Genomic DNA, 20,202 nt, shown 5'->3' with positions numbered 1-20,202 from the left:
AGAGGCCCATGCTGAGGAATAACCCGGGAGGAGCTTAGCAAGGCATTTGGCAGGGGAGGCGGCCAGTTAATGGAAGGTTCTGGAGGCCCGGCTGAGAGCTTGGGATTTGAGACAATGACACAAAGGCACTTTAGGCTCCGGAGCAGTTGATGTGGTAAAATGGTGTCTGAGGAAGATCCGGGTTGAAGGTGTGTGTGGGAGGAGAGATGGGAGTATTAGAGGCACCGGGAAAGCAGATAGGAAGCTATTGGAGTCCTTCCAGAATGAGGCGAAGAAGGGCTGAGCAGGACTGCTGGTGTGGGGAGGGAGAGAAAGATACACCGAAAAGACCTACTTGGTCCTGGGTGATGGGATGTGGGACGAGGAGGACAAGAGTAAAGCTCTCTGTTTCCAAACAAGGGAACGAAGATGCTGGAAGAGGGGGCCATTTTAGGAGGAAAGCTTCAGATTCTGGCGGGATATGTGAGGGGAGATGTTCTTTAGACACCTGGAGCTGACTCAGGTCAGGGCTGGAGCAGCCACCCACTTAGGAGTCATTAGCTTGGCTGAGCTACTCAAGAGGGAGTGCTGAGGGAGAAGAGCAGAGGGACGGAGGCCTGAGCTTCAAGGGAGATCCAGGGAAGGAGGTCCCAGAGACAGAGGAAAGGACCAGCTGGCTAGGCCTCCATTCAGCAAACAGTAAGGACCTGCTTTACCCCAAGCCCAGTACTAGGCAATGGGTCTGTGAAGAAGACAGAACAGCCTCTACCCTCAAACAGCAGCCCTGGGCCCTCTTATCTTTGTCTTCTATACCTGAACTCCATAAACTTGTTTTGTTAATGAAGATTTGGATAACTGTATTTCAATAGAAGTGGTTTCCTTTGTAATCTCATGTATTTTGTGCACTTCAAATATTGTTCTGAGAAGGGTTCACCCGACTGCAAGAGGGTCATGACCCCAAAAGGTTAAGAACCTTTGCTCTATACTATCTCTGCTGGTGATCTTCTAAGTGGTGATCTTGAGTTCCATGATCATCTTGGTAGATGAATCTCAGCTCTGTTGATCCAGCCCTAATCTCTGTCCTTAGCTCCGAGTTCCAGGTCCTCAACAGCCATTTGGACATCTTCAGTGAGTGTCCTGTAGGCATCTTAAACAATCCCTCTTTCCCCCCAAACCTTCCATTACTGCCCTGGGCACCACCATCCATTCAGTCATTCCCCATCACTCAGATTCACCCCACATATCTGGTCTACAGTCAGGTCCTATCATTTCTGTCTTCTCTCCAAGTACACAGGCAGCAGACTAGCTCAGGCCCTAGTTACCTCAATCCCGGACTATTACACTCATCTCCCTGCCCCAATTCACCCTCCACTCACTTGCCAAAGTGATTTTCCTAAAACATAGGTGACCATATCACCCCCCCCAACTCAACCCTAAAACTTTATCTTTCAGGATGAAATATAAAATCCTCTGTTTAGCAGGTAAAGCCTTTTACAAGCCAGCCCCTTCCCTCTTCAGGTGCTCTACTATCTGGTGTCACTGGCCTCCCTCCATCTCCTGTCTCTGGGCCTATTTTCTGACTGCCACCCACACTTGCAGTGTTTTTCCTTCTTTCTTCTACCTTTTGGCTTCTGTGGTCCCCTTTAAGATGCAGCTCAAATCCCAGGCTCCACCCCTCCCTCTCCCAATGGCCACTGCCTTTCCTCGGAGATTACATTCCATTTACACTCTGTGTGTATTTAATGTGTATATCTGTGCTTTCTATATGTCAATTTACCGGTCTTGTGAAGGATGGTTTGGGGAGGGGGACTGATGGGAGTCAGAGACACTTATTAGGAGGGTATAGTTCAGGTGTTGTAGCCCTGAGAGTGATAGAAGGAACTCTTGAACCCTGTGGAAGTGCCTCTTGGTTTTCCTTTCACTGGGGGCAGGGGAATAGGGCTAGGGAAGAGGCTCTGGCCAAAAGCCCTTTCCACCTACTCAAGCTCCAGTCTTCTGGGCCTCTGCTCCTTCCTTTCTATAGTCTTGAGTCATCTCCAAAATGATTCTTCCCCAGGGCCAAAGCAGAGCTACTGAAGGCAACAGAGCCTATAGCCTTTGTGCCATCTTTTGCACCATGATTGAAGAGTCTAACTGGAGGACAGGACTAGAGCTTTGCATTGTACTTCTCTTGGTCAGCCAATCACCTCGTGGAAGAGGATGTGCTCATGGTCTCTTTCTATAGGAAAGGATTGAGTTTGGCAGCAGATCAGCAAAGTCCATTAAAAAACACAATGAATGGAGGGCTGGTGACTGTGGACACTGCCACCAACCTTGATTGGGCCTTGGTGGGCAGGGCAGGAAATGGTAAGATGCTGGCACCTCCCTGCATCAGACAATGCCCTTACCTGAGTTTAGGGACTGCTACGTGAAAAGCCTGCTTTTGGTCTAAGGGGGAGACAAGGTAGACCAAGCCAGCCTGATATAGGGTCTTAACCAGAAGGGACTGAGAAGGGCATCTAAGCCAACCTAAGAAGAGTTCCTATAGCTTCTACCTGAGGGGACCCTCCCTCACCACTGGCGGGCCTCTGACCCCTTCAGTCCACTGATGTGGAGACTAAGGCCCAGGGAAATGAGAAATTGTGGGATGCTTCTGAAATAAGTGTAGCATATATAGCCATAATCCTATCTCCCAGCTGCCCATGGGGGTGGATTACTTTCTAGTCACCAGTACATGGTCAGAAGACTACAAAGGGAAGGAGGGGGAGCCTTCCTCCTCCTGTGCATGTGCTACATTGGGCATATCAGGAGGTGGTGGAAGGCCCTGGGGAGAACAGGCTCCCTTGGGCCGAGGGCCCTTTAAGCAGCAGAAGGTCTGAGCAGCTCACTAGCCAGTCTCACATATCAAATGGGGATTTGTGTCTTAGTTTCTTGATCTTTGAAATTAAGCTCAATTGTGGAGATGTTGGGAGGGGAATTAGGGTTGAAACGGGCAGCAGGAAGTGGAGAGGATTACTGGCTTTGGCTGAAGCCAGAACACTGTGGGTGCAAGGGCTCTGTGGCTTGGGCGTCCTTAGATAGTTGTAGCAGACTGCCTAAATCCTTTAGATCTGGTTTCTACATGGTCTGACCAATATCCCTTAGCTTTGCAGCAGTCTCTGTTATCCCCACCTGCCCATGGCCAGGGCTACAGCCTGCCTACCTGTCCTTTGCACTGGTGGGCATCAGAAAGTACTAAAAGGCAGCCCCATGCAAAGCCTCTTCTTTCTTCTCCTCTCCTCATGGGCCAGTCACAGTGCCTGAACTTCCACCATTAAAGTCACTACTGGAGGCCTGTGCATTGAAATGGCATTAAGGCATTGGATCTGGGGGGAGGAACGCATTAGCTAGACAACACATTAGTAGTGCATGGCTGAGCAAATTAACTCATGATCACCTGGCAGGCAGCCTTCATAGTGGAAAGAGCCCTGGACTTAAAGTCAACATGACCGATGTCAGAGTGGGCTCTGGAGCTTATTGTCATTTAAGCTCGATGAGCCTCAATTTCTTCATCTGTAAAATGGACGTTAAAGCTTTGACACTATCAACTTGATGGGCTTATAGCCAGGAAAGCACTTTGCTTTCATTTGCATTCATGCTACTTTGGGAGCCTTGGTTTTTCCCCTCTGTAAAATGAGCACCATCCCTGCCTGATTTCATAGGATTGCTGGGAGGTACTTGATATATGTGGGGAGGAGCCTTGTAAGTTAGAAAGTGATGAACACAAATGGAGATTCTCAGGAGCTCCTAGGGACCTGAGCCAAGAGGAGAAATTTGTCTAGTAAGGAAAGGTATAGAGGAAAGCAACATGGCACAGTGGCTAGAGTACTGGACCTGGAGACTTAAGTTCAAATTCCAGCTCCGACATTAGCTATGTGGTCTTTATGCCTCAGTTTCCTCATCTGTAAATGAGAGGGTTGAATTTCTTGACCTCTTTATGCCTCAGTTTCCTCATCTGTAAATGAGAGGGTTGAACTTCCTGACCTCTAAGGCACCTTTCTGCTCTAATTGTGTCATGCAAGGGAGCATGAGTTGCAGCTCAGCTGTTGTGGAGGGGCACAGGAAGCTAGGAATAACACGAGGACATCGCTTCCTCTAAGGGGAGTGTGTAGTCACCCAAACACAGAACCCCAGAACCCAAACCCCAGGTGGAAGCAGCTCATTATGGCCTTGAGTTCCAGAAAAGGGAGGGGCACTTCCTTGAATGGGGTCAGAGCAGGAGTACTGCTCATAGAATCATAGATTTTGAGTTGCAAGGGATCTTGGAGGCCATGGAGCCAGGTGTAGACAAGGGAGTGCAGGAATCTGAGACTGGGAACCCGGGGTTACAATTCTGACTTTGGCTCTTGCCTACTTGGAGGCTGCTAAATTTTAAGTCTCTTAATGTCTCTGATCACTCAGCAATAAAATCAGCATAATAATGCCTGCCTCCTACCTCTGGACCAGGGTTGGTTTTACTAGCCTCAAACCCTAAAATTCTTACAGTTGACAGATACTATTTATTTCTCCAAGTTCCTTGAGGACAGGAAACGTTTTTTGTTGTTTGTTTTTGTATCTCTGTCCCAGTGTATGTGCATAATGAATGTTCCTCTGATTGAATTGAATATCTGTTTTATAGAGGAGGAACTGGGCAGTGGATGGCTTGGGGAATGAGAGTCGGATTAGAGTTAAGTGAGTACTGCCCCGACCCAGTCAGCTGGGGGGTGCTGCAATGGATAGAGCACTGGACCTACAATAGGAAGATTCATCTTGCCAAGTTCCAATCTGGCCTCAGACACTTACTAGCTGTGTCACTCTGAGTAAATCACTTCACCCTGTTTGTCTCAGTTTGCTCATCTGCAACATGAACTGAAGAAGGAAATGGCAAACCACTCCACTGTCTTTGCCAAGAAAACTCCAAGTGGGGTCATGGAGAGTCAGACCGGACTGAACAATGAAGCCCTGGACCCTCCTCATCTTGTCCTCCAGGAAGGAGATTGGAGGAGAAAAGAGACAGGATGAACCCTGGGGGAAATTGTGAAGAAGGCAAAAGGTCCTTTCCAGTTCCCTCTCTGCACCTGTCTCCTACTTCCTAGTATTATTTCTTGTCCTCTAAAGGTCTAGTGCCTTTTGAATTCCCAGAGGCTCCCCTTGCCCCACTATCCCTTACCTGTTCCTACCCATAAAATTACCAATCTTTTTTTCTCTTTCCCATGACTTCCTAGCTATGTGACCTTGGGCAAATTTCCCATCTGTAAAATGAAGGAGTTGGACTTGATATCAGGGGTTCTTAACGTGGGGTCCATGAACATGTTTTTTTTAAATTGCTAACACTTTGTCAATATAATTGGCTTCCTCTGTAACTATATATTTCACATATTTAAAAACATGATTCTGAAAAAGAATCCCCAGGCATCTCCAAGTTGCCAAAGAGGTCCAGGATAGAAAAAAGTTAAGAACCTTTGAACTGGGGGCAGCTGGGTAGTGCAGTGGATAAGGCACTGGCCCTGGATTTAGGAGGACCTGAGTTCAAATCTTACCTCATACACTTGACACTAGCTGTGTGATCCTGGGAAAGTCACTTAACCCTCATTGCCCCACCAAAAAAAAAAACAAACCCCAAAAAACCCCAAACAAACAAAAGTCAAGAACCCTTGAACCAAAGTTGTCTCTGAGCAACCCTTCTGGATTCCAAGTCCTGGAGTTCTGGGCTATTCCACAGGGTGAGAAACCCTCATTTCTTTATGATGGGTCCTGGCTCAGTGTTAAGGGTCATGGGCAGCTGCTTGCCTATTAAGTCAAATGATTTCCAAAGCTGATAGAATTCTAGCCAACTGAGGCTAGGGAATCTTCCCCAAAGGCTTTTGGGGCACCCTAAGTTCTCCCACTAGCCTGATGGCCTCCAGAAAGCCTGGGCTGGGGACACAGGCAGAACTTTCCTCCCACCTACTTCCCTTTGCACCTACCAGCAGCTCAGTATTATCTGATCCTAATCTTCACTGAAGTGGGGCAATAACAACCCCCACCCCACCACGAGTAGAGGGGGCTGCCCGCCGACACCCTATGGCAAGGCCACTCAGGGTCAAGAACCACCTTTTGACTGTGGGAAGAGGAAGGCTGAATACTAAGAATCTTCCCAGAGGCCCCATTAGAATGGAAGCTCCTTGGGGGTAAAGGCTGTTTTCCTTGGATTTGTATCTTCAGCTCCTCGAATTTAGTAAGCATTTAATGGATATCCTCTCTCTCACCTTCCCCTTCCTCCTCCTCCTTTTCTTCCTCTTCCTCTCTGTGTCTCTTTCCATTCACCCATCAGCCCCCCTTGCGGGGGTGGGGGCATGCCCTCCACCTTCTGCCCATCTATCTCCTTTAGATCCTCTGTCTGCTCCCCAGCACAGACCCCACTGTGAGGGAGCCTTCCTCCAGGGGCATAGGCTGTACTAAAGACAAATTGCCCGCTTCTGCTTTGCTGAGGGCAGGCCCCAGGGCTTTCCCTCCGGGCTAACTTCATTGTCTCACTGAGCTGTCTTCAGCGGCTCTTGACAGACCCAGCACACCCCAGCTGCACACAGCCATCCCTGGCCTGACAAACCAGAACTCTCTCATCACCTCTGTCAGCAGTCCTATTCTGGCTGGTAGCTGGACACACCTTTTAATTGTGGGGCTGTCTGCAGCCTGCCTCATGTTAGTCAGCCAGCACCTCTAGCATCCCTCCCACCTGTTAATGTTAAACAGTCCAAAATACTGGAGAGGTGACCAAAGCTATCACACAAAATATTTACATATGGGGGACCTCACTAATGAGAGCTAAGGGGCAAAGGCAGCCAGCACTAGAATGCCATGATCAGCAAACCCAAAGACCCAAGCCAGAGCGTGCAGCCAAAGGGACTTCCGGGTCTGAGTTTAGCTGTGTCAAATAAGGCACAATCCATGCCTTCAGGGAATTCACCATCTAATCCAGGAAGAGGAGGTGGCCCTGTGTGTGTGTGTGTGTGTGTGGGGGGGGGATCGGGTTGGGGAATGGGATGATAATATCTTGTAAACTTCGCAAAGCAATTTACATACCAATGATGCAACTAAGTCTAGGTGGATAGAGCCCTGGGCTTGAATTCAAATTTAGCCTGGGACACTGGGGAATCCTGATTTGTAAAATTGGGAAAAAACAACAACTATCATTTACCTCACAGGGTTGTTGTAAGTATCACATGAGATAATATATGTAAAATGCTCTTCAAACCTCAAAGTGCTATGTATATAAATGCATAAAAATAACTCTAAACATAAAAATGCAAAATAAAAAACCTTTATAGAGAATCATTTAAAGAAAAACCAAAACAAAGTATCTCAAAAACAAGGCAGTATTTTTGTAAAGTTATTTTGTATTATTGTTGATGTATGCCTGTGTATATACACATGTACATATACATATGTGTGCGCATACAAACCTATATGGATGTACATATGTATAAAGAGATTTGCAGGAGCAAAGCTTAAACTCAGAAGTAAACTATATTTACACTAATCTTAGTATGTTCTGCTACCATATTGGTCTGGTACCCAAAAGGAGAGAGGGACAAATGAAGTGTCTTGAGGATTGAGAGGGAGGCACTGTGATGCACTGGAAGAGGATGGATTTGGAATGAGAAGACCAGGGCTTGATCCTGGCTTCTCCCCTTAGTACCTGGGTAATGCTGGACAAGTTTCTTAGCTATAGAGTTAGATTAAGTCCCTGTCAGGTCTTAATCTAGGATCCTAAGGAAGAGATCTGCTCTGTGCTGGAACAAGAAGGGATGACTTCCTGGAGGTGGTCTTGGAGCTGGATCTTGATGGATGGTTAGGATTTCAGTAGGCAGAGATGGGCCTAAGGGCATTCCAGGTATAGGGAATGATGAGAGTTAACGTTTTTTTTAAGATTCTACCAGACAAGAGCCACATAAAAGCAAGGAATCAAATTTAAGGGGAAAAGGTCATCCCTCGAGTGACTCAGGTCTCATTTAAGCTGGCTGGCATTTCATGATTTGGAAATATCCAGCTGTTTATCCTAGCACAGGCAGAACACCGAGGTTGCTGACTTTTTCACTTGAATGTTTGGATGTTCTGTGGACTCAGCCAATGAATTTCATAAAATGTCAGACCATCTGCTTCCTAATTCTGCAGGTAAAAAAAATAGAAACCCAGAGGAGGCAAAATAGCTTGCTCAAGGCAGTGGATATGGGGCCAGTGCCTCAGTCTCCCTGTTCTCAGTCCAGGGGGTCCCTCCCTTAGACCACTTTAGCTTTCTTAGGTGAGCAATACAGTGGGTGATATTGGAATTGCAAGATCTCATTACCTTTGGCAGGAGCCATTTTTTAGATGACAAGTTGGGGAAAAGAAGAGACTAGGGAGCTGATAATTTGGTAACTGGGCTGCCATAGAAACGGGAAGATTTAAATGGAATTGAATATTGATCTCCCTGTTTTCTCTCTTCTGTCTACCTTTTCCCTTCTCTTCCAACCCCCTCTTTCCCCAGCTCTCCAGCTTTTCTCATACAGGTCTTTCTGTGCTTTTCCCTGAGAAGATGAAGTGCCCAGGGATTCCTCCCATATGGGTCACTAGCCTTGGGCTTCTCCTCGTGATGGCCACTCTCCCAACTGGAACTGGTCAAGAACGGAAAGAACCAGGAGATTTTGTGAAGCAGGACATTGGCGGGTAAGGGCTGTAGCCAGTAGTCTGTCATGGCATACTGCCAATGATTAGCCATTGGAGGAGGGGGACAGTTTAGTACCTGAAACTTCCACAAATGGCAATGTCTTCACCCCTGGGTCCTTCAGACTTTACTCCAGTGGTCACATCCGCTGGGACATGGGGTACCCAGAAAGAGCCAATATAACCCTATGGACCAAGGTGTTTTGATATGGGATTGCCAGAAAGTTTGGGGAAGAGGACTGAGAAACTGAAGAATTAGTTTTTTTTCCCTTCAAAGCAACAAATCTTTGAATTTTGTGGCAACTTGTTCATGGGAACTAAAGGTTGGTTACTAAGAAACAAAAATCAAGAAAACAAACACAAAATCCCAACCCTTGGGAACATTCCTGCTATTACAGTATGCCCTTTCCTCCTTTCCTTCCCCATGTGGACATTTTAGTATGATATAAAACAATCTCCCTGCCACTATCTTGGACTATTTTTCTGTGATAGCAGATATTTAGAGGGTCCATTTGTTATCCCAAGGTTCCCATACTTCCCTAAAGATACTTCAGATTTTTTAAAGATATCTTTTCTACTTCAGGCCATTTCATCCATCCATCTATCCATTATTCATGAGAAAGACCCTTTAGAGTTGGAGACACACTAAAATAAATTAAAATAAAACTTTTTTAGGGGAAGGGGAGTTGAAGGGAGAACAAATGATTGCTTAATTGAAAAAAAAAGAAAAACTGTTCATGAGCTCAGGGAGCTTACAGGCTAATGGGAAGATGATAAGTATACATAAGTACATTGAGGAATGTGTTCTGGGTCATGAGAGAGGTGGGAAGGCTAGGAAGAAGGGTCAAATCCAGTTGGAGGTGAGATGGGAGAAGTGTAAAGGAGGTTTAATGGAATGGATAGCACTGAAAGCATCCTCTATACTTGGAATGCTCTCCTCTTTGCCTCCACCTCATGGCATCCTTGGATCAATTTGGGAGTCACCTCCTCTGTAAGGCCTCTCTCCTCATCCCGCCAATTGTTAGTGTTCTTCCTTTTTCCCTCTCCACCCTGGAAATCACTTTTCTTACTTGGTTTATACAATATATTGACTTGGGGTGTTGTCTCACCACAGTGGAATGTAAGTTCCTTGAGGGTAGATAGACTGTTTACTTTCTTTTTGTCTGCATATGTCTAGGATGGAGCTCAGTGCCGGGTACTTAGTAGGCACCTAATGTATGCTTGTTGACTTCAATGTGCCTTGAAGGACAGACAGGATTCCAGCATTCAGCTATTGCTGCACATTTTGGGGATGCTGCATGTGAAAGCAAGACTTTCTCTTTGTCGATGCTGAGGGACAGGCTACACTTGCAAAATATTCTTGGTGTTCAAGATTTCTAAATATGGTCATGCTTTGGTTGAATCTTGGCTATATTCTTGCCTGGGAAGCAACCCCCCCCCTTTAATTTGCCTCTTATCAAATTTATAAAAATCAACTCAGTTCAATGAAGAAAGCCTTAATTGGAAAGGACCTCAGAGGCCATCCGGTCCAACCCACATCCTATCCAAGATACTCTCTGCAACATTGCCAACAGCCTGTGTTTGAAGATCTTTCGTGAGTGGAGGCCTCTTGGAGGCAGTCCATCCCATTTGGGGACACTTCTCATTGTCAGGAAGTAAAATTCAACAGATATTTATTTTTCAAATAACATATTATTTTTCAAACTTACATGTAAAAGCATTTGCCATTCATTTTTTGAAACTTTGAGCTCCAAATTCTCTCCCTCCCTCCCTCCTCTACCCCCTCCCTGAGACAGTAAGCAATTTGATATAGATTTTACATGTACAATCATGTAAAACATATTTACATATTAGTCATTCAACCAGTATTAAGAATATAACATGTTCAAGGCTTTGGGCTAAGTGCTAGGGGTACAAACATTGATATGACCTGGCCCCTGTATTTAAGGAGCTTAAAATCTAATGGGAGGAAAGTATGAGTATGCAAACGATGATACAAAGGTGAGTGTCATAAGTGCAAAGGAGGGGTCTGGGCAATGATGAGAAATTAGAGGAGTGAAAGTATCTCTCATGCTTCAAGGCAGTTGGAGAGGCAGGGAAGAAGGATAGGAAAGGTTCTGTAGAATAGGAGGCACCTGAGTTAGGTCTTAAAGGAGGAGAGATGTGAATGGGCTGACATGGTGAGGGGCTGGGGGGCAGCCCATTCTATGGTGGGAAAAGACAAATCTGTATACAGAGACAAGAGGCAAGACAGGAATGGAGGTTGGATAGTCCAGTCTAACTAGAACACAAGAGTCTGTGGAAAGGCCATATATTTCAAGGTGGGAAGAGCCATCTAGTCGAATCTCCTCATTTTTACAGGTGAAGGAATTCTCTGCTATAAAGAGGTTGGGACTTGCCTGAGGTTACAGAATTTATAAGGGACAGAGAAGAGATTAGTGTCTTTATTTCCTAGCCAATGAGAATTAGCTGATGTTTTTGAGTAAGGAGTGATGTGATCAGAGCTCTATGGTAGGAAGATTACTTAAGCAAAACTAGGAAGGATGAATTGGAGTGGAGAGAAGCTGGAGGCCGGAGGAGTAGTTAGGAGGCTATTACAGTGGTTCAAACAGAAGGATAAGGGCTAATTTAGGCTGGTTTCAGTGGGAGTGGAAAGGAAGAGATAGATTTGAGAGTTGTTGTCAGAGTAGAATCAACAGGACTTGGCAACTGATTGGACGTGGGAGAGGGAGAAAAAGGGAAAAAGTCAAAGATGAGTCAAAGGTTTTGAGACTGAGTGACTGAGAGGTTGGTGATGCTAGCAACAGAAATAGAGATGTTAGGAAACAGCGAGGCTTTGGGGAAGGGAAATGATTTTGAAATACTGAAGGTTAGATTTTGATAGACTGAATATACAGGCAGGAGAATCAGATGGAGATATTTAGCAGGCAGCTGGAAATATGGGATTGGAGATTTGGGGAGAGGCTTGGGGGTAGAGAAGCATAGAAGAAAAAGAATTCCAGGGAGTACATGAGAACACCAAAGGAAAGGGAAGAAAGAGGGACAGCTAGGTGGCACAGTGGATAGATCACTGGTCCTGTTGTCAGGAGGACCTGAGTTCAAATATGGCCTCAGACACTTACTAAGCTATATGACTCTGGGCAATTCACTTAACTCGGATTGCCCCCCACAAAAAAAAAGAAAAGAGAGGAAGTCCTAGGGCAGAAGTGTGGAGTTCAGCTACAATAAGCCATCAATTAACCAGTAACATTGGAGAATCAGATATTCTACATCAGTCAAAATTTTAAGGTAAATGGTGCTTCTAAGAGAAACTCTTAATTTTAGCCATTTTGAATGAAAATCTTTCTCAAATTTTCAAACAGAAGACACTGGACACAATTTAACTTTTTTTTTTTAAATGATGACTCGGGTACACCTTCTCTTAGAACGTAAGCTTTTTGAAATCAGGGACACTTGTTTTTGTCTTTGTATTTCTAGCACCTAGGACAGTGCCTGGCACATTTATAAAAAACCTAGACCTGTGATTTCCTTGGTGTAGGGAGGACCTGCTTAGGAAACTCCTCTACTAAAGTAGATCAGCAACTGTTGCAAGTTTATAGTCTCAGAGATTTTCCTTGGGGCCCTGAAAAGTTAATTAACTTGCCCAGAGTCATGAAGCCATATGTGTTAGAGACATAACTTGAACCCAGGTGTTCTTGACTCCTAGCCTGGATATGGCACCACCACACCCTGCTGCTTTGCACATAGGAGGTGTTTAATTACTACCTGCTGAATGGAACAGAATCCATGTGAGTCTGAGGCCCATTGCATTGTGCAGTAATACAGGTCTGTGCCTGCTTTTTAGTGATTCCTTCTCTTTCCTGGATGCCAGACAGGCACCTGTCACTTTTCAGTGCCATTATCCCCCATTTCTGGTAGCCCCTCCACCCATGCTCCCTTATGCTGCTAATATGTTTAGGCTAAAAGAAGAAAAACGCAAACAAAACCAAGCATGCTTAGAACTGCATATTTAAAAATGAGTCAATAAAGGTCTGAGTGCAGCTATCAGAAATAAAGTACATGGTCTCAGGGGAGGGGCTGGGTGACCAAGGCCTCTTTAGGTTTATTTCCTGGTCCGGGCTATGTGCTCTGAATGGAGATTGAGCTTGCTGGAAGGTTGACCTTGGAATGTGTGGGATGCTAGATGACTTAACTCTTGTAATTGCACAGAAAAAATGGGGCCGAATGAAGCCTTGAGTCTATAGGGTACAGGCTAATGATTTTGCTCTTGAATACAATTTCTGAGATTTATTTTTTTCCTGGCTGTTCTTTGGAAATTTCTTCACGTGGTGGAAAAACCATTTTCTCTGTTGTTTCTCCCCCCCCCCCATATGGTGGTTTGTTTGGTAAAGTGCAGCCTCTGGCTATCTCAGCTGCCTTTAATCAGTCAATCAGTCAGTTTATATTTATGGAGTTCCTACTCTGTTCAAAGCCTATGGAAGGCATTCTGATGAATAAAACGTGATGCCTGCCCTCAGGGAGTTTATAATCTCAGTATCTCAGAGAGTAAACCATTTTAGTGCCTAGTATGGAGCCTGGCAGATAATGGGAATGCAAATACTGGTTGAATTGAATCAAAGCCAGTTGAATCTGTCTGGGGCTATCTGGTTATATACTCTGAACTAGAATGGGGCCTATAGTTTTATCTGGTCCAAGATTCCACCCATTTCAGGAATGTAATCTATTCCATCCCTGGCAGATAGTCAACCAAATCATTGTCTGAATGATTCCCTTGATAGGGAGCTCACTACTTTGCAAAGCAGTCTGTTCCATTATTGACTGACTTTGTTAGACGGCTCCTTCTCAAATTGTGCTGAAATGTCTCCCTGTGATAGTCCTCATTCTGATGCTCCAAAGAATAGGTATGACACTCATTCCTTCCATGTGATAGGTCTTTAGGTCTGTTCTTCTACATAGCAGGGTTGTTTTTGGTGAGGCAGTTGGGGTTAAATGACTTGCCCAGGGTCACACAGCTAGTAAGTGTAAAGTGTCAGAGGCCGGATTTGAACTCTGGTACTCCTGACTCCAGGGCTGGTATTCTATCCACTGCACCACCTAGCTGCCCCCGAGGGCTCTTTTTAAAATAATAAAAGTATTTTATTGTTTTCCAGTTACATGTAAAGATAGTTTGCAACATTTGTTTTCGTAAGATTTTTAGTTCCAAACTTTTCTCCCACCCTCCCCCGTCCCCAAGACAGAAAACAATCCAATATAGGCTATATATATACAATCACATTAAACACATTTCCATATTAGTCATGTTGTGAAAGAAGAATCAGAACAAAAGAGAAAAATCTCAAAAAACAAAAACAAAAGTAGAAACAGTATAGTTCAATCTGCATTCAGATCCCACAGTTCTTTTTTCTGGATGTGGAGAACATCTTCCATCATAAGTCCTTTGGAATTGTCTTAGATCATTGTATCGTTGAGAAGAGCTAAATCCATCACAGCTGATCATCTCACAATGTTGCTGTTACTGTGTACAAGGTTCTCCTGGTTCTGCTCACTTCACTCAGCATCAGTCCACTTAAGTCTTTCCAGGTTTTTCTGAAATATACCTGCTCATCATTTCTTATAGCACAACAGTGTTCCATTACATTCATATACCACAACTTGTTCAGTCATTCCCCAATTGATGGGAATTCCCTTGATTTCCAATTCTTTGCAACCACAAAGAAAGCTGCTATAAATATTTTTGTACATGTGGGTCCTTTTCCCATTTTTATGATATCTTTGGGATACAGACCTAGTAGTAGTATTACTGTGTCAAAGGGTATGCACAGTCCCATAGCCCTTTGGGCATAGTTCCAAATTGCTCTCCAGAATGGTTGGATCAGTTCACAACTCCACCAACAATGCATTAGTATTCCAATTTTCCCACAGCTTCTCCAACATTAATTTTTTTCCTTTTTTTGTCATATTAGCCAATCTGATAGGTGTGAGGTAGTGCCTCAGAGTTATTTTAATCTGCATTTCTCTAATAAATAGTGATATGGCAATAGATGGACCCCTTGGACAGTCTGGTGAAATCTATGACCCCCTTCTCACAATCATGTTTGTAAACACAAAGAAAAATCCATAGGATTACAAAGGAGATCAATTCTGTTGAACATGCTTTTCAAAATAATAAAAAAACAAATTTCCAGACCCCAGGCAAAGAACCGCTGTTCTATAGGTTAAACATCTCTAGTTCTTTCAAGCAAACCTTGATATGACCTTATTTGCAGGACTCTCACCCTCTTTTGAACATTTCTAGCTTGTTCAATGTCCTTCTTAAATATGATGCATAGATGTAAATAAGATACTCTAGATATGGCTTGCTTTACACTGAGCACTGGATGGAGGGACTATTGCCTCCTTTGGTCTGAACACTAGAGATTTTAATTGGTGTTGAACTTTTTTGCCAATGATCTCGATCCACTGTTGACTTATATTGAATTATTTTGACTTGTAAGTTATATTGTCTATATTTCATATATATATATGTGTGTGTGTGTGTGTGTGTGTGTGTAAAAACCCATAAGTTATATTGACTTATATAGATGGTGAGATCTACCAAAATCCTTTGGTCTTCCCCCGCCCCCACATGAACTCCCGTCAAGCCATTTCTCTTCCTTTCTTGGATTTATGAAATGGGTTTTTAGAATCTAAATGCATGACTTTGCATTAACCTCCATTATAATTCATGCTGGTTAGTTTGGGCCCATTTTGAATCTGTGATATGCATATTCGTGGACTCGTAAGCTCAGAGTTGGAAGGGTTTTCAGGGGTTGACCACATCTCAGAGCAGGACCTAGCTCCAATATCCTGGAGAAGAGCAGGCATCCAGCTTTGTCTCACATACTTCCAGTGAAAGAGGGCTCACTACCTCTCGAGGAAGCCCTTCTACTTTTAATTGCTCTTTTGATTAGGAAGTCTCCCCCTCAATCCAAGCTGAAGTCCATCCATCTCTCTGTAGCTTCTCTCTTCTTAGTTCTGCCCTTTGGAATCCAGCAAATAAATTGAATCTCTCCACATGAAAAGCCTTGAAATACTTCAATACATTTATGAAGTCTTCCCTAAATCTTCTTTTCGCCATGTTAAATATCCCCAGTTCCCTCATTCACCCTACTGTGGCCTGATTGTAGGTCTCCCCTCCATCCTGGTCATTCTCCTCTGGGACCACCCTCATTTGGCAATGGGAATGATTCCCCCATCTGATACAGTGGATCCCACAGATCCCCGAAGTTAAGAGAAAACATTACTTTCATAAAAACCCATACAATGACCCTCAGGGAAAGGCAGTCCCAAAGAAGGCAAAAGCAGACTGCAAGGAAGCTCCATGGCTGTTTCACCAGTTTTCCTCTCGACCCATAGAGGGATCCTTATATACTTCTTGCTTCAAGGGCCCACAACTACTTGGGTTTCAGGCCAATCATGGTAGAGTCAAAATTAACTCAAGCTACCCTATCTATCTATGCCACTGCCTTCTGACTCAATAGCCTTGGTTGTTGGTGTGTGACTGGAGGGAGATTAACACAGGCTATTCTAAATCTACTAGCCTCCTGGCCTATAACAATTTTTTAAAAAAAATGTGGCTCTAAAACTGAACACATTACTTCAAATATTGTTGGAGCCAGGCAGAATACATAGGAAATGGCACCTCCCTCGTTTATGACACCTGCATTTATTTAATGTAGCTCAAGACTGTATTAGTTGTTCTTATTTTTTTGGTACATCACACTATGGACTCAGCCTGGAGTTGAATAAAACTCCCTTTTTCACACTCTTTGTTATATAGCCATGCCTCCTCCATCCTGTACTTGTGTAATTGACTTTTTGATCCCAAGTAGAAGACTTTGCATTTATCTCTATTCTATTCCACCCAATTATATAGTTGGCACATTTTTCTAACTTGAGATATTTTATACAATATTTGATCTGTCCAACTCAGCTTCAAATCATCAGCAAATTTGATAAATATGGCATTTGCACCTTCACCCGAGCCTTTGGCAGAAATATCTAGAACCACAGGGCTAAGTACTAATCCTTAGAGAATCCCACCAGAACCCTCTCTTCTAGATTACATTAATGCATTTGGACTATCTAGCCAGTTCAAAACTGTCTTCTAGCCCATCTCTTTCCATCTTATCATATCTTAATATTTAGAAATGAAAGGAGCCTGTTAGGTCATCTTGTCCAGCTTCTTCATTTATGGATGAGGAAAATGAAGGCCAGAGAAGTTCAGTCACTTCCCCAAGGTTACACAGCAGTAAGTAGCAGAACCTGGATTTGATTCCAGGTCCTCAGATTCAAGTCTAGATTTCTTTCCATTGGACTATCTTGATAGAAGGATAGTACAAGAGATTTAGCATGTCTATATTTCAGGAAAGCAATTTACAGTGGCCATGGCACTTCCCTGACCCTGCTACTAGAAAGAGGACGTTAGTCCTGTTCTCAATGAAGTCATGCTGGCTTTTAGTGATCATAACTTCATTTTCTAACGCTCACATTTAGAATCACATCCTACAATTTTGTCAGGAACTGAAGGCAAGTACACTGACTTATAGTTTGTAGTCTCTACTCTGCTTTTTGTTTTGAAAACTGGGACATTTGCCATTTTATAGTCCTGGAGCTCCTCTCCTGTTCTGTGTGATTTTTCAAAAATCACCAGCAGTGACTGCAATCATATCCATCACCTTGAGATATAGTTTATCCAACCTTGGTGACTTAAACTCAATAAAGGGAATTAATTGCTCTTACCATTTCCTCACTTATTCTCTGTGTCATCTATATAGTAACCACCTTTTCCCCATCCTTCTTAGTCCTGAAAATAATCTTCATTGGCAGAGAAAATCAAAGCAAAATATGAATTGAGTAGTTCTTCCTTCTCGCCATCATACATTATCATTGCCCATCTACCCTGAGCCATTATCTTCTTTGATCCACCTCTTTGTTTTTCTTGCCCTTAATATGGGAAAAAGATCTTTTTCTTGTTCTTTGCATTCATTCCCCTTTTCACTTCATTCCTAGCTTTAGTCTTCCTGATACTATTTTTCTAGTACTATTCTTTTTCATTTAATCACAGCTACCTGATCTTGCTTCTGTCTCCCGTATATGCCTTTTACAAATATAACTTGGCCATTAACCTTATGCCTCTATACTTGTTTCTTTAGAGAATGTATTCTTTTCTTCCCCCCATGGAATTGTTTGTACTTGTCTATGAGATTTCTTGAGATCTTCCCATCTTTCTGGTACTGTATTTCCTTAATGGAATTTTAGACTGTAGAATAATATCCATACTTTCTTTGAATCCTTACCATATGCTCTCTAAAAGTATTGGTGTCATGTCAGAATATATGGTGGGGAAGGAGAGCAAAGACTGGAAGAGGCTAAGATATAATGGTCTCTTCTTAATGAGCGTTTCATCATTGTCACCCCAACAATCAAGTTGCTCCTTGCTGGTCAGAACTAGGTACAGACTAGCACTTCCTCTACCTTTTTTTTTGCAGGACAATGAGGGTTAAATGACTTGCCCAGGGTCACACAGCTAGTAAGTGTCAAGTGTCTGAGGCCGGATTTGAACTCAGGTCCTCCTGAATCCAGGGCCGGTGCTTTATCCACTGTGCCACCTAGCTGCCCCCACTTCCTCTACCTTTTAAAGAACAAAAATTATCATTAAGGCAAGTGAAGAATTTACTAGTTGCTCCACTTCTGAAATAGTGAGGACTCTAGCATATGTCTAGATGGCTGAAGTCCTATATGACAACTGTATTATATTGCCATTCTAGGTTTATAATCAGTTTCCTGAACTACTTATATATTTCATCCTTCTGGATGAGTGGTCTGTGGTATAGTTCTACTACAATATGCCTTCTGTTCATCCACCGATACACCCAAATACTCTCTGTTTTGCTTCTTTATTCCAGTTCTTAAAGTTCCTTGTGTGTTTGACTTTTTAGAAGTAGCTAAGACCTGAGTTCAAATCTAGCCTCAGATATTTACTAGTTATGAACCCTGGGTGAATCATTTAACCTTTGTCTGCCTTAGTTTTCTCATCTGTAAATTGGAGACAATAATGGCACCCATCTCCCAGGGCTGTTGTGAGAATCAAATGAGATATTGTTTGTAAGGTGCATTGCAAGCCTTAAAGTGATATACAAATAAGCTATTATTACACAATGGAATGCTACTCAATTGTCTTTCTTATCCTGAATTTGAATAGTTTTCCATAGGTATATCACCTTCATGAGAACTGTCCCCCCAAATCTTCATACTTAAGAGGTATTTCCCTTCTTTTGAAAGCTCTCCAGTTACCATGACCCACAGTTCATACATTTGCTTGTAGATACAATAGAGTAATATTAACTGATTGGAGAAGGAAATGGCAAACCACTCCAGTATATTTTCCAAGAAAACCCCAAATGGGGTCAGGAAGAGTCAGACACAACTGAAAGACTGAACAATAATGCCTAGTGTTTACATAGCACTTTAGATTTTGCAAAGAAAGTGCTTTTTCAATTATCTGGTTGGATCCTCTTAACAACCCTGAGAGACAGATACTATGGGTATTCAAATTCCCACTTTGTACATGAGGAAATTGAGGCTCAGAGAGATTTACTGACTTGCCTGTGCTTATGCCGTCAGTGTCAGAGGTGGACTCTGAACTTAGGTCCTCCCTATTCTATGTTCAGCATTCTATTTATTATACCACACTGATAGATGGGATTCTGGGTTTTATTGAAGGCTCCTTTATTATATCTGCTGAATTATTGCTCTTCTCTGCTACTTTTCTTTTCCTAATGTTATACCTCTGAGACATCAGTTACAGAAAAGGTGCTGATCTGTATTGGTAGAGGAAATTCTGCACCAGGAGCAACCCTCGCCAAGATGGTTTGGTAAAAAAAAATGTCACACCTGATTCTCTCTGTAGTACCTGGTTTGGCAGATATATGGGGGTAGTTTTTTCTGCCTCATCTTCCATTTGTAATCTAAATCCTACTGGATCAGCTTTGCAACTCTCCAGGCAAATCTATTTTTACTGGCTCTTGACATGTGCATTTGATCTCTGACCAAGATATCATCATTCCTATATGTTAAGCCCCAGTCATGGCAGGTTCACGGGCAGCTAGGTGATGCAGTGGATAGAGCTCCAGGCCCAAAGTCAGAAAGACTCATCTTCCTGAGTTCAAATCTGGTCTCAGACACTGACTAGCTGTGTGACTCTGGGCAAGTCACTTCACCCTGTTTGCCTCAGTTTCCTCATCTATACAATGAGCTGGAGAAGGAAATGGCCAACCAATGCATTGCCTTTGTCAAGAAAACCCCAAACGGGGTTATAAAGGGTTGGCCACAACTGAAAAATGCCTGAACAACATGTCAGGTTGCCATATGGCTGCCTCAGTATTCTTCAGCAGAGTCACCAGCCGTCACTCCTTATTCTTCTGTCTCTGACTCTTTCTGGGTGACTTCTCTCCTTGTGATGCATATGTATCCCTGTCATAATTTCTGGGAGCTCAAGAAGCC

At 43.5% G+C, this 20,202-nt stretch overlaps 1 protein-coding gene across 3 annotated transcripts in view; it reads left to right on the top strand.

Moving 5' to 3' along the window:
* The window catches only part of GABRA3 (gamma-aminobutyric acid type A receptor subunit alpha3), a 164,787-nt gene that overhangs the window by 20,140 nt on the left and 124,445 nt on the right, over positions 1-20,202 (top strand). For all 3 annotated transcript variants that reach the window (XM_043974309.1, XM_043974310.1, XM_043974308.1), the window contains exon 2: positions 8,483-8,661. In XM_043974309.1, coding sequence (XP_043830244.1) covers positions 8,531-8,661 — 131 coding nt within the window. In that variant the 5' untranslated portion in view covers positions 8,483-8,530. The remainder of the gene's footprint in view (positions 1-8,482; positions 8,662-20,202) is intronic.

This window comes from Dromiciops gliroides, chromosome X (genome assembly GCF_019393635.1).
Source record: "Dromiciops gliroides isolate mDroGli1 chromosome X, mDroGli1.pri, whole genome shotgun sequence".
Taxonomy (NCBI): domain Eukaryota; kingdom Metazoa; phylum Chordata; class Mammalia; order Microbiotheria; family Microbiotheriidae; genus Dromiciops; species Dromiciops gliroides.
This window is presented reverse-complemented; position numbering and strand designations above follow the sequence as displayed.